This window comes from Poromitra crassiceps (assembly GCF_964638095.1).
Source record: "Poromitra crassiceps genome assembly, chromosome: 16".
NCBI lineage: Eukaryota > Metazoa > Chordata > Actinopteri > Beryciformes > Melamphaidae > Poromitra > Poromitra crassiceps.
Window position 1 is genome coordinate 2,420,455 of NC_139645.1, and position 13,603 is coordinate 2,434,057.

General features: G+C 44.8%; 1 protein-coding gene across 1 annotated transcript; it reads left to right on the top strand.

The window, feature by feature from the left end:
* Positions 1 to 1,592: 1,592 nt before the first annotated feature.
* slc24a5 (solute carrier family 24 member 5) lies at positions 1,593 to 13,004 on the top strand (the record flags this gene model as incomplete). The annotated part of the gene is made up of 9 exons (XM_083652925.1): positions 1,593 to 1,755; positions 4,024 to 4,203; positions 4,813 to 4,896; positions 5,759 to 5,862; positions 6,156 to 6,256; positions 7,114 to 7,397; positions 8,190 to 8,396; positions 11,371 to 11,472; positions 11,939 to 13,004. The coding sequence occupies 9 exons, from the start codon at positions 1,593 to 1,595 to the stop codon at positions 12,259 to 12,261; spliced, it is 1,548 nt and encodes a 515-aa protein (XP_083509051.1). The 3' UTR covers positions 12,262 to 13,004.
* Between the last annotated feature and the right edge of the window lie 599 nt (positions 13,005 to 13,603).

Genomic DNA, 13,603 nt, shown 5'->3' on the forward strand with positions numbered 1-13,603 from the left:
GGACCAGTGATGTCACTGGTCCACACTTTAACAGTGTTCCTTTAAGCCCCAGACGCACTGGGAGCAGTCCACCCATTGTTTTAAACGGCAGAAAGCGCACCAAGAGCGTCTTCTGACGCGCGTCAAACTGCCTTGACGCCCGTCTGTCTCGCTAATATGCTCCTCAACAAATCTCACGGCAGTTTAAATAGGCTACAGCAAGCATGTGAATACGAGGGATCCGCTTTGGGAGGCTTGAGTGTCTGACTCTAGCCGGCTGACTCTGTTTACATTTTAACAACTGCGACAGTTCACAGAACTTTAACACGACATGCATATATTATACATCAAACTCTTGAGCTACTTCTTTTAAATAAATGAATCTGAACTTCTGCCCTCACTCTGGGTGGCAGTGACGTCACGCTGATTCGCCCTATACATTAAATGTTATATTTTAGTTGTAAACAAATCTTGGTTCTTCTGGGTTTTGTTTTATCAGACAAATAAGACAGTAAAGACTTGACTAGGATTGGTTAAGGTTAGGGTAAGAATATCAGGGCCAGCCAATCAGAGGCAGCGTTGGCTTTGTGTCAAGAAGTACAGTAACATTAGTGGGATCCTCGCTGCCTTCAGGGTCTATGCTGCCTTCAGGGTCTATGCTGCCTTCAGGGTCTGTGCTGCCTTCAGGGTCTATGCTGCCTTCAAAGCAATCAGGGTGAAAGAAAAAGAGGCAGTCCTGTCAAAGGGGGTTCTGATTTAACAGTTATGGTCAAATAAAATAAAATATGTATATTCCTTTCATTTTATTGGCCAAAATTGTAGTTTGAGTCGTTAAACTACACAAAAATGACCAAAAAGTAGTTTAACTACTTGGCTCACTACGCAAATATGAATGTAGTTGAACTACATTTTGCAGTAGCTTGCTGGTAGTTCAACTACATTCATATTTGCCTAGTGAGCCAAGTAGTTAAACTACTTTTTGGTCATTTTTGTGTAGTTTAACGACTCAAACTACATTTTTGGCCAATAAAATGAAAGGAATATACATGTTTTATTTTATTTTACCATAACTGTTGAACCAGAACCCCCTTTGTATGTTCAACTACATGTAGTTCACTACTCCCCAACACTGAACTTGTGTTACTTGACAAAGTAACTGGTATACTATTACTGAAATCCTATTGGTAATAAGTTGAGTTAATGCTAAAAGTAATATATTACATGTAATGTGTTACTTTTGTAATGAGTTACCCTCAACACTGCAAATAAGGTGGTGAACTCCTTCTGTGGGTTGAGCCTGCTGCACTCCAGTCCATCCCTGAGCGGTAGAGCACCCCAGGCTGCTGGAGGCTGTTCCAGTGGACTGGAATGAGTGTAACTCGTGATCCCCCACTCTGAGGCGCAGACCATAAAAGATGCCTTCTCCACCCCCATAAGCTCTCTTGTGCAGCTAGTAGGTAGGCTAGTGGTAGCGTAGGCTAGTGGTAGCGTAGGCTAGTGGTGCTAGATGGCAGCTTCAAACCCACACACTCAATGTTAGGCAGGCGTGGACAGTATAGAGACGGTCTCATGACTCCTTGGAACAACTCGTAATTTCCTACATTTCAACTCAAATGGCCGCGAGCGACGTCGCCGTCCTGAGCAGAAAGAAGAGGAAAGATTTCATACCTTACTTTCTAGGGCTGGTGTTCACTTTGTACTGTGCAGTTCACCTGGTAGCGTTCACTGCAAAGGCAACACAGGAGACCCACTCTGCCAGGGTGCGCCGGGCTCTTGGTAAGATAACATGAATGTGTGTGTGATGCTCAGGGACTTCATTTTACTATGGTGTATTTATTTATTTATCTATCTATCTATCTATCTATCTATCTATCTAACTATTTATCTATCTATATATCTATATATCCATATATCTATCTATCTATCTATCTAACTATTTATCTATCTATATATCTATATATCCATATATCTATCTATCTATCTATCTATCTAACTATTTATCTATTTATCTATCTATCTATCTATCTATCTATCTATCTATCTAACTATTTATCTATCTATCTATCTATCTATCTATCTATCTAACTATTTATCTATTTATTTATTATCCCATACAATATTGCTACAGTTTCTTTTGTAGTTTATATATTTTATAGGCTCTATATCTTATAATGCACATAGCATCCTTGTGTGTAAATTATTCCAAAAGTAGCTTATATGATTGCCGTGTGTGTGTGTGTGTGTGTGTGTGTGTGTGTGTGTGTGTGTGTGTGTGTGTGTGTGTGTGTGTGTGTGTGCTCGTGCGTGCGTGCCTGATAGCCAAGCCTACTCAACAGTGACTTTATGGTATTTTTGTATTGTTTTTATTGCAGCAAATCTTTATGTTTTCATCCCATACAATATTGCTACAGGCTTTTGCAGTAACCTATTTTTTGATAAGCACTACAGTATCTTATTGTAATGCCTCGCTTTGATATTGCATAACATCATTGTTTGTATTTTCATTCTAAAATATAGGAACGCTGTAGCTCACACATGGGCAAAATGCGGCCCCAGGGCCGGCCCCGGCCCCTGGACCATCTCAATCCGGCCCCCAACGTCCTCAAAGGAAAACAAAACAACCCCCAAAAAGTCAATAAAAGACAACATTATGTTAATAAATCTCATCCGCTACAGCCATTTGATTTGTATCACAATGATATCAGGAGATTAACAGGAGAAATGACCAATCACAGCGGGAGAGAGGGTTAAAAATAGAGAGACCCCCACAAAAATCAGGAGTGTTGGCAGGTATAATCTCCAAGGTGTGGCCCTTTGCTTACTTGATGTAAGTCAGTGTGGCCCTCTGGAAAACATGTTGCCCACCCCTCTGCTCTAGCTCGTTGTTCTGTGGATGTTAATCTGTTACAAAGTGTCAGTAATCTATTGTGTCTGAGCCACTGTGACAGTGTTTGCTCTGCTAATCATCCTGTCTTATTGGCGTGAAATGCCTGTAATGACCATAAGGGGTTCAAACAATATTGATGTTGTACTTCAGCACCAGGCTGCTGGTTTGAGCTGACACAATAGCTGCTGCTTTTTCAGACAAAGAGACGGGGTGCACCTCCCCACAGTTCTCTGAGTTCCCTGAAGGCCTCTTCTGTTTCAGTGAATGAGACGGAGTGCATCTCTCTATAGTCTTCTGAGTTCCCTGAAGGCCTCTTCAGTTTCAGAGAATGAGACGGAGTGCATCTCAGTACAGTCCTCTGAGTTCCCTGAAGGCCTCTTCTGTTTCAGTAAATGAGACGGAGTGCATCTCTCTATAGTCTTCTGAGTTCCCTGAAGGCCTCTTCAGTTTCAGAGAATGAGACGGAGTGCATCTCAGTACAGTCCTCTGAGTTCCCTGAAGGCCTCTTCAGTTTCAGAGAATGAGACGGAGTGCATCTCTCTATAGTCATCTGAGTTCCCTGAAGGCCTCTTCAGTTTCAGAGAATGAGACAGAGTGCACCTCCCCACAGTCCTCTGAGTTCCCTGAAGGCCTCTTCAGTTTCAGAGAATGAGACAGAGTGCATCTCCCCACAGTCCTCTGAGTTCCCTGAAGGCCTCTTCAGTTTCCGAGAATGAGACAGAGTGCATCTCCCCACAGTCCTCTGAGTTCCCTGAAGGCCTCTTCAGTTTCAGAGTATGAGACGGAGTGCATCTCCCCACAGTCCTCTGAGTTCCCTGAAGGCCTCTTCAGTTTCAGAGAATGAGACGGAGTGCATCTCCCCACAGTCCTCTGAGTTCCCTGAAGGCCTCTTCAGTTTCAGAGAATGAGACAGAGTGCATCTCCCCACAGTCCTCTGAGTTCCCTGAAGGCCTCTTCAGTTTCAGAGTATGAGACGGAGTGCATCTCCCCACAGTCCTCTGAGTTCCCTGAAGGCCTCTTCAGTTTCAGTGAATGAGACAGAGTGCATCTCCCCACAGTCTTCTGAGTTCCCTGAAGGCCTCTTCTGTTTCAGTGGATGAGACAGAGTGCATCTCCCCACAGTCCTCTGAGTTCCCTGAAGGCCTCTTCTGTTTCAGAGAATGAGACGGAGTGCATCTCCCCACAGTCCTCTGAGTTCCCTGAAGGCTTCTTCACCGTGCAGGAGAGGAAGGATGGAGGACTGGTCATCTACTTCATGATCATCTTCTACATGCTGCTGGCTGTGGCAATAGTCTGTGACGATTACTTCCTGCCCTCCCTGGAAGTCATCAGTGAACGTAAGCCTATCCTTGCATACCCCCATCATGAAAAATCACTGCTTAGTATAGCATTCATATCATATTCCTATGGAGATTTATATTGTGCGCTGTGTGGTTCACCCCAGTGAGTTTAGAGTGACCTTATTTTGGTAGTCATTGCATGCACTTATATTTTTGATGTGATATTTGTAGTTTGTATAGCATCCTTCTAACAAATCCTATAGGATTACTATGTGGCTGTGCAAAGGTTATGCTGGTCAATTACAGTTTTGAATCAGTAATATAACCCTATGCCGAGGATTTTTATTGTTGAGGTTAGTCAATATTTTAAAAATAACTTCCTTTTTATTCAGCTACAATCAAAGATTTTCCACCAACTCCTTTGACTTAACCCATATGTTATGCTTTCTAGACATAACTCCAGAATACTTAAGGACAGTATTGATTGTGTATACAGTGTTGACTTTACATGCACACGGCCATTTAGTTGTAAATAATTCATAGTTTTAATATGATAGCATTATTTCAGGGTAACTTTGTCTCATGTGTTTCGACTCTTATTGAAGGAGAGGATGTGTGTAATGTCACTACATGATGTTCTACTGCTGGTTCTTGTGTCTCCTCCAGGTCTGGGACTGTCTCAGGATGTAGCTGGAGCTACCTTCATGGCAGCTGGGAGTTCTGCACCTGAACTGGTCACAGCGTTTCTGGGTAAGCATGCATTATTCATTACACTGATGAGTGATGGGGAGTGACAGCAGCATCATGATCACTGTCACTGCCTCCATCACCCCCAACCAGAAGAGGCTGACACCTGCTGGGGCATCTGGGTAGTGCAGTGTTCTAGATTCCCAACATGAGGGGCGCAGGTTCGCGCCCCCCGTGTTAGCTCCGGCTTGGTCAGGCATCCATACAGACCATGACTGCAATTGGGAAGCCGGATTAAGGCCGGGTATGTATCCTGCTCGCTGCACTAGCGCCTCCTCTGGTTGGTCGGGGAGCTTGTTCGGGGGGGAGGGGAACTGGGGAAGAATAGCGTGATCCTTGCACGCGTCACGTCCTGCCGGGTGAAACCCCTCCGCGCTGTCAGCAGCTGGCGACTGCACATGTATCGGAGGAAGCGTGTGCTACTCGACAACTCTCCCCCAGCATCATTAGAGGGGGTGGAGCAATGGGCCGGGTCAGCAGGGGGAATTGGCCAAGTATGATTGGGGAGAAAACGGCAGGGGGCGGAGTCTGAATAAAGAGAAGAGACTGACAACTTTCATTTCATAGGGAAAGGAATAGACCCTTTTCACGGGGGCCGTTTTGTGTCGAAAAGGCAGGGTAAACACAGGTGCAAGCAAAACACTAATGACGGTTTCCAACTTACAATTGTTGAAGTTGGAAACCCCTTTACCCTGCCTTTTTGACACAAAATGGCCCCCGTGAAAAGGGTCTATTTCAGCACCTTGTTGTTGGCCTGTGTTTTTTCCTCACATTGTCACTGTTACTGCCATCACAGCTCAGATGTGTTGTGTGCGTGTGTGTGTGTGTGTGTGTGCGTGTGCATGTGTGCGTGTGCATGTGTTAGGTGTGTTTGTGACAAAGGGAGACATTGGGGTCAGCACCATAGTGGGATCAGCAGTCTACAACCTCCTAGGAATCTGTGCTGCATGTGGACTATTGACCTCCGCGGTACTACACACACACACACACACACACACACACAGAGACACACACACACGCACACACGCACACACACTCACACGCACACACACACAGACGCGCACGCACGCACACACACGCACACGCACACACACACACACACACACACAATTCTGAGAAAGATTACCCAACTGACAACTGTGCACACATAACAGCGGTGGCCTCACTAGGTCAAAGCAGAAGGATCATTGTGTACATTGCACTCCATGAGCTGTGAGCTATAAAAGTGTGTTTTTTTCTTCTTCTACCGTTTCCTCTATCAGGCGAACCACCTCACCTGCTGGCCTCTGTTCAGGGACTGCCTGGCCTACGGGATCAGTGTCTCCGCTGTTATAGCCATTATCTCTGATAACAGAGTGTACTGGTGAGTGTGTGTGTGTGTGTGTGTGTGTGTGTGTGCGTGTGTGTGTGTCTGTGTGGGGTGTGTGCTTACCTGACCTCCTTCCTCCACCCTGAGCCAGCACAGCAGTAACAGACAGAGTTGGATGCAGCTGTTTATTGTGTCTCGACTGTGGGAACAGAACATAAACCAGAACACTGTCAACAAAACACACACTGACTCAGTGCAATATGTGGCTCATAAATCATAATTGCACAGATTAAATGCTTCCGCACCCACACAGTGTTTATGGAATATTTCTCTATCATCCTGATTCCTTTGGTCATAACGCAATAACACACTTTATTAAAACCGATTTATCTGTATTATGATAAAGATGAAGATAATATCTTCATCTTTTATGTGTGATAAAAATATGCTGCGTATCTCAAGCTTTTTCATATCAAGGTCAAGGACGCCTCATTTAGTCGACATTAGAGCCACAGATGAGATTTGATGAGATCTTGTGAAATCTGAGAATAGTTTTTACTCTCAGATTATATGATTTTGTGCAGAATTCCACGACTATCTGTATTGTAGGCAGAGATAACAGAGAAACTATGATTGAAACAGTCATTCTAATTGCTAATTAATTAATTCTTATAAATGAATTCATTCAGAAGTTTAACAATTCATCAGTTTGCTGGTCTGGAACCCCCTCAACCACTGCATATATGATAAAGAGAAATAATAATAACAACAAAAACAACGACAACAACAACAAAAATAATAATAATAAGTCAACTCGATACAATATTTTCATCATTTGAACTTCAAAGAATAACAAAAGCAATCAGACACACATGACTTGATGTCATTTCCACTGGTGGTTTGGTTGGCAGGTATGACGCCGCCTGCCTGCTGCTGGTGTACGGCGTCTACATCGTGGTTCTGTGTTTCGACCTCCGCATCAGTGAGTTTGTGCTGCGGAGGCTGAGCCCGTGCTGCAGCTGCCTGAAAGGGTCCGGGGAGCGGGCCGAGTCGCAGCCTCTGGTGGGCTGGAGCGACGTCGACACCAGCCTGAGGGTCCACAGCCGCTCCAGGACCGACAGCGGCATCTTCCAGGACGACTCGGGCTACTCCCACCTCTCTCTCAGCCTGCACGGCCTCAACCAGATCCCTGAAGGTAAGAGATCTCCCACCTCTCTCTCAGCCTCAACAAGATCCCTGAAGGTAAGAGATCTCCCACCTCTCTCTCAGCCTGCACGACCTCAACGAGATCCCTGAAGGTAGAGATGACACGCCCCATCCATGCCTTAGTGGGTATGCAGCACCCAGCAAGGGTGGAAGTAACTCATTACATTTACTCATGTTGCTGTAATTGAGTACTTTTTTGAGTGTACATTTGAGGGTTTTTTAAAGACAGTAGCCTAGTTTTACTTAAGTACAAGTACTGTATTTTGTGGCTCTCCATAAGTAAATGGACCAGGGTAAATTGGTCCAGATTGTGAAGGTCAGTCAGCAAAGAAGATAAATTTGCTTTACTGGCTTTGTGCACTTGATTTGGTCATTTCCAATTTTTCCAATTGATTGTTTGAACTCTGCCCTCTTGTCCTTTTATAATTGCATGGGAAGGATCACATCTAACAATGTGTGTGTTTTTTTTTTTACAAACAAATAACTCTGAGTGCATTTTACATTAGCTGCGTTTTACTTTTACTTCAAAATATTTTTTACACCAGTAAAAGTAGCCTACTCAAGTAAAATGTCAGTAAGTCAGTAAGTAACTACTTCTATTTGAGTAGGACATTCTAGTGGACACTGCTGCTCTCCACTCCAGCATTTGGGACATGATGGTGCCATGTGTCCAGCTGGGGATGATCTCTGCTTTCTTGTTTTGGCCTTCATGACCTCCTGATGATGTGATCTTCATCCACACATGACCTGCTCGTCTCGTCTCGTCTTGTCTGTCTCCTAGATCATAAGAGTGTGTTTGCCGTGCCGGAGAGCGACCTGAAGCGGATCTTCTGGGTCCTCGCTCTGCCAATCATCCTCCTGCTTTTCCTCACCATCCCCGACTGCAGGAGAAGGTTCTGGAAGCGCTGGTTCATGATCACCTTCCTCATGTCCGCTGTCTGGATCTCAGCGTTCACGTACATCCTGGTGTGGATGGTCACCATTGTTGGTAAACGCATCACGTTAACTAAGCATTCCGACGTTTAAGTTTGATGAATTCATTTGCATTAAGAAAATCAGAATTATGCATTAGGGATGGTTATTTTGAAAAATTTCCCTAATCGAAAATCGGGGAAAATCAACGATCAATTATCGATTATCGATCATATTAATAATATTTAAAAAAAAATATATATATATATATATATATATATTTTTTACTAAATGAATGCCTATGGCAGAAAATACGAAAGACAACGTGTTCTCCTCAATGAACTCTTTATTTCAATGTGTCTCCTCTCCAACACTCTGCTGTCCCCGGCGCATGCCCGTGTGAATTTCCCATGTTTAAAACAGTTTTGTTGGCACAAAGGCCCGTGCCCAGCCAGAAAACTAGAGACTATATGAAGCTCCACCTCACGTTAGTCGGCTGTGCAATGGAGTGGGGCGAGGAGGAACGAATTCCACCCAAACCTAGTCCGCAAAATAATAATTAATAACAACAAAATCGATAAAAATTCCACATGATCGATTTCATTCCTTAACGATCAATTATCGATTTTTGATAACTGATGAACATCCCTATTATGCCTAATTTATTTCTAGCATTGTTTCAACATTTAACTCAGGGATGCAAACTCACGGAGAGTGAAAAGGTGACAGATAGGGCAACAACACTCACCCAAGTGCCCTATTTTGGGGTCAAAAAGGTGACTGTCACCTAAAGGTGACTAGCTTGCATCCCTGTAACTAAAAAAAACTATCATGACTCTGTTATCCCTAGTTCAGTTGTCTGCAGGTGTAAGTCAGCCTGTCACTCAACCAGGTTATGGAGTTTATGGAACGTCTGTGTCTTATGTTATGAGGGGTTTCAAACTTGTGAGAAAAATGAGTAGAATCACATGCTGGTCTGCTGGCTAATTCCTGAGATGCCATTGTGCCTGTGTGTGTGTGTGTGCGTGTGTGTGTGTGTGTGTGTGTGTGTGTGTGCGTATGCGTATGCGTGTGTATGTGTGTGTGTCTGTCTGTCTGTGTGTGTGTGTGTGTGTGTGTCTGTGTGTGTGTGTGTGTGTGTGTCTGTCTGTCTGTCTGTGTGTGTGTGTGTCTGTCTGTCTGTGTGTGTGTGTGTGTGTGTGTGTGTCTGTGTGTGTGTGTGTGTGTGTGTGTGTGTGTGTGTGTGTGTGTGTGTGTGTGTGTGTGTGTGTTGGTGGTGGTGGGGGGGGGGGTTTAGTGTAGCTCCAGTCGGCCATGTGCAGATATTAGCCGATCCAGCCGGTGCAGGATTAGGTCCCGTCTGGCCCCCGGGGGCCAGCAGCACGAGTCATGTGAGCTATGTGAGCTGTGTGAGTGTACATACAGAACACGGCCCGCAGGCACAGGTCCAAAGACAGATCCCCTCCCCATCCGGATCAGATGAAGGAAAGTCTGACCTCACATCAGACCTGAAAGGGCAGCTCTCTCATGTGACGGGGTGGTAGAGCGACTTCAGTATAATAAGATTATTATGCCCTGGTCTTCAGGATCGGCTCACATGGAAAAGCATGGTGGGAGTTGGAGTCTTATGAGAGGGGGCAGGCACGGGACAGAGCAGGTACAGCCACGTCCCAGAGGCCTCTAGGGAGAGAAAATGGTCAGCAGCAGCATTTGTGGTGGAGCATGTGTTTCCCTGCAGCCTGCTCGGTCTGTACTGTAGTAACATCAGGAAAGTCAAGACGAACGGGTTCAAAGGCGTTGGAAGCACGGTGCGGTGGGCGCTGCAGCACCCCCTGGTGGCAAGAGATGTTAAAAAAAGAAAAAGAAAAAAAAATTTTTACAGTGCACCTGAACGCAACATGCAAAATACCCGCTGAATAAGTGTCCAAATGTTCATGTAATTCTGGCCAATACTCCACTTCTGTTATAACATTTCAGTCTGGAAGATATAATCTTTATGACTACCTTAAAAGGCTAAATGAATAGCTTAGAAAATGAATAGCACCGGGGGCCCATGGTACTATTAATCCGGCCCTGGATATATTGGAGGAATAGCAGGTAGGCTATCACTGTCCCTGAGTCCTGAGGGTAAATTGAGTAATGCTGCAGAGAAGAGGAGAAGACACTGAATAATGACATCACAATAGTATAATCCTAATGTTAATTTAAAATTTAATATTCCTCTAAATATGGCTAAAAGTCCAAAAAGGGTGGGAGAGAGAATGAGGATTCCAACACAGCAGTGGGAGCAAGTGGTGACATGGAGGTGAGTGAGAAAGGGTGACTGAATAATGACACAACAGTCTAATCTTAATATTAATATTCCTCTAATCTGGCGACAAAGTGGCCAAATTTTTGCCGCCCTGCGGGCGCCGTCAGCCGTCCCTCCCAATGTTGAATCGGTGGCAGCACCCCCTACCTAAAGGTACTTCCAACGCCCCTGAACGGGTTCCACTTCGCACACTTTCTTAAACATCAAATTCAATGGATTTTCAGGGACTTTCCAGGCCCAATTCGCTCAAATTCAAGGACCCGACGTGGCGGATCGAGGTTTAGACCTACAACACTGAGAATGTTTTATGAGAGCTAGCAGGCTTCACGGAAGCTCCCAGAGGCTTGAAGGTGTGAACGCTTCTCAAGTAAACAAACAAAAACATAAAATAACTTATTTATATTCTTGCACAAAATATATCAATTCAACCACTTTCAAAGCTATGTCTGTTTTCAAAAACTTTCAAGGCCTTGATTTCCCCACTCAAATTCACAAAATGTCAAGGACCCCTGAGAACCAGGAGAGGAGGGCTTACATTACATTACATTACATTACATTACATTAGGCTACATTACATTACATTACATTACATTTAATTGTGGCTTAATTTAATTAAGGTTGTGGGTCAGTAGTAGTTGAGTCCAATGGTAAGGTCCTAACCATTATAGTCACGATCAGTTGCTCCCCGATTCCTTCTGGCTGAATCTGATTTTGTGTGTGTATTTATGTGTGTACACAGGAGAGACCCTCGGCATCCCTGATACAGTGATGGGACTGACCCTGCTGGCTGCTGGAACCAGTATACCCGACACCATAGCAAGTGTGATGGTGGCCAGAGAAGGTAACATCAGCCAGCAGTACAAAACAGAAAATCTAGGCTACGGCAGTTAGGTGACCGCCCGGTCAAAGTAACGATTGTGAAAATGTTATTTTCAAATTGATACGTCTTTCACCGTCTGATCTGGTCTTTCATCTGCCTCCAGTTTCATCATGAAAGCCCAGTAAAGTGCCAACCAGAGATATGAACAAACCTTATGTAGGTTGGCTGAGCAACATTCATCTTTATAAGCAGCATAATTCACATCTGGCAACTGGCCGGTACATTAGTCTTCTACCAGTGAGCACTGAGGCGCTGGGTCCCCATCTGTCTTGTTCAAACGTACTAATGCAATATCTCTTGATTATTATTCCCTTCCGCTTCTCAGATTATTGGCAGCCACTTTGGAAATCCCAACCAGCGATCCATTTCACAATTTCCCCAAAATGTGTAAATATAACAAACTTACTGTTGTCTGTTCGTTCATCAGGTAAAGCCGACATGGCCATGTCCAACATCGTGGGCTCCAACGTGTTTGACATGCTGTGTCTGGGCCTGCCCTGGTTCATCAAGACCGCCTTCGTGGACACCGACAACCCCGTGGAGGTCAACAGCACCGGGCTGGTCTTCATCTCCGCCACCCTCCTGCTCTCCATCGTCTTCCTCTTCGTCGCCGTGCACGTGAACGGATGGAAGCTGGACTGGAAGTTGGGAGTGGTTTCGCTCTTCTGCTACGTCCTCTTCGCCACTATGGCCATTCTATACGAACTGGGGATCATTGGGAATAACCCCGTTAGACTGTGCAGTGACTGAGATGATCTGAGCCTCCAAGGACCTGAGCCATATTGAAAAGGACTAAAGCTATCGTCCATCCGCCCCAAGAAACACACACAGCCAAACCAAAATAATCTTCAAATGTCGTTATATGGAAGCATGTTTGGCTACTCACATATTCCAAAGATAGAGTGGAAGAAGAGAGAAGAGAAGAGCATGCAGGGAGCTTGCCAACACAACCTGAGAGAAAACCAGTCACCATAGACCAGTGATACTCAACTGAAGTCACATCAGTCGAAAGCAGATTGGAAACTACCTCCATATGTGGTTTGGGACAAGTGACACAAATCAGACTTGGAGCATCCAGACTCATAACACCAATCTGGATAAAGTCATTAATAGGTCACTAAAGTTCACAAATCAGATTTGGCCCCCTAGTCTGAACATGGCCTAAGTGTCCAAATGTTCATGTCATTCTGGCCAATACTCCACTACTGTTATAGAATTTCAGAATTATCTTTCAATAATCTATGATTTAGCTGCTAAAATGTCAAATACCGCCATCTGCTCGCTACCCAGGCACTTATGTATGTACTTAACCTAACTAACTATCCGGTGTGCACATCCGGTGTGTCAGACTAAACACCGGCTGACACCCCAAAAACCTACAATCCACCACAGAAAAATGTATATTGTTTGTTTATTAACTGGCCCTCTATCATTTCACGAAAGTGGCCCCCAGGCAAAGCAAGTTGAGTATCCCTGCCATAGACCCTTCTCACGGGGGCCATTTTGTGTCGAAAAGGCAGGGTTAACACAGGTGCGAGCAAAACACTAACGAGGGTTTCAAACTTCCATGATTGGAATTTGGAAACCCTCATTAGTGGTTTGCTTGCACCCGTTTATTCTGCCTTTTGACACAAAATGGGCCCCGTGAAAAGGCTCTATTATTGATTATCTTCAGTACGACTGCAGTCAATGGCGACTGGTTTCCTCTCGAGTTGTGCTGGCACACTCCCTGTGTTGTGCTGGCACACTCCCTGTGTTGTGCTGGCACACTCCCTGTGTTGTGCTGGCACACTCCCTGTGTTGTGCTGGCACACTCCCTGTGTGTTATATGGACAAACTTCACCTGTGCTTCAACTGGCATGAGGGTCAGCAGATGACAGCACATTTTTTTGGGTGAACTGTTCCTTTAAGACAGTGGTTTCCCAAACGGTGGTAGGCGGAGGTACTACAGGGGGGACTTGAGAGAACGGGGGAAATATAATAGAACCGAGATAATTCAGTGCGTTGAAATCAAAGAAGATGGCAGCATGTTTATTTGAAGGAGCTGCATAAGGAAGAGGACGTGGGCGGAGTGTGAATGAACCCGTTTGGG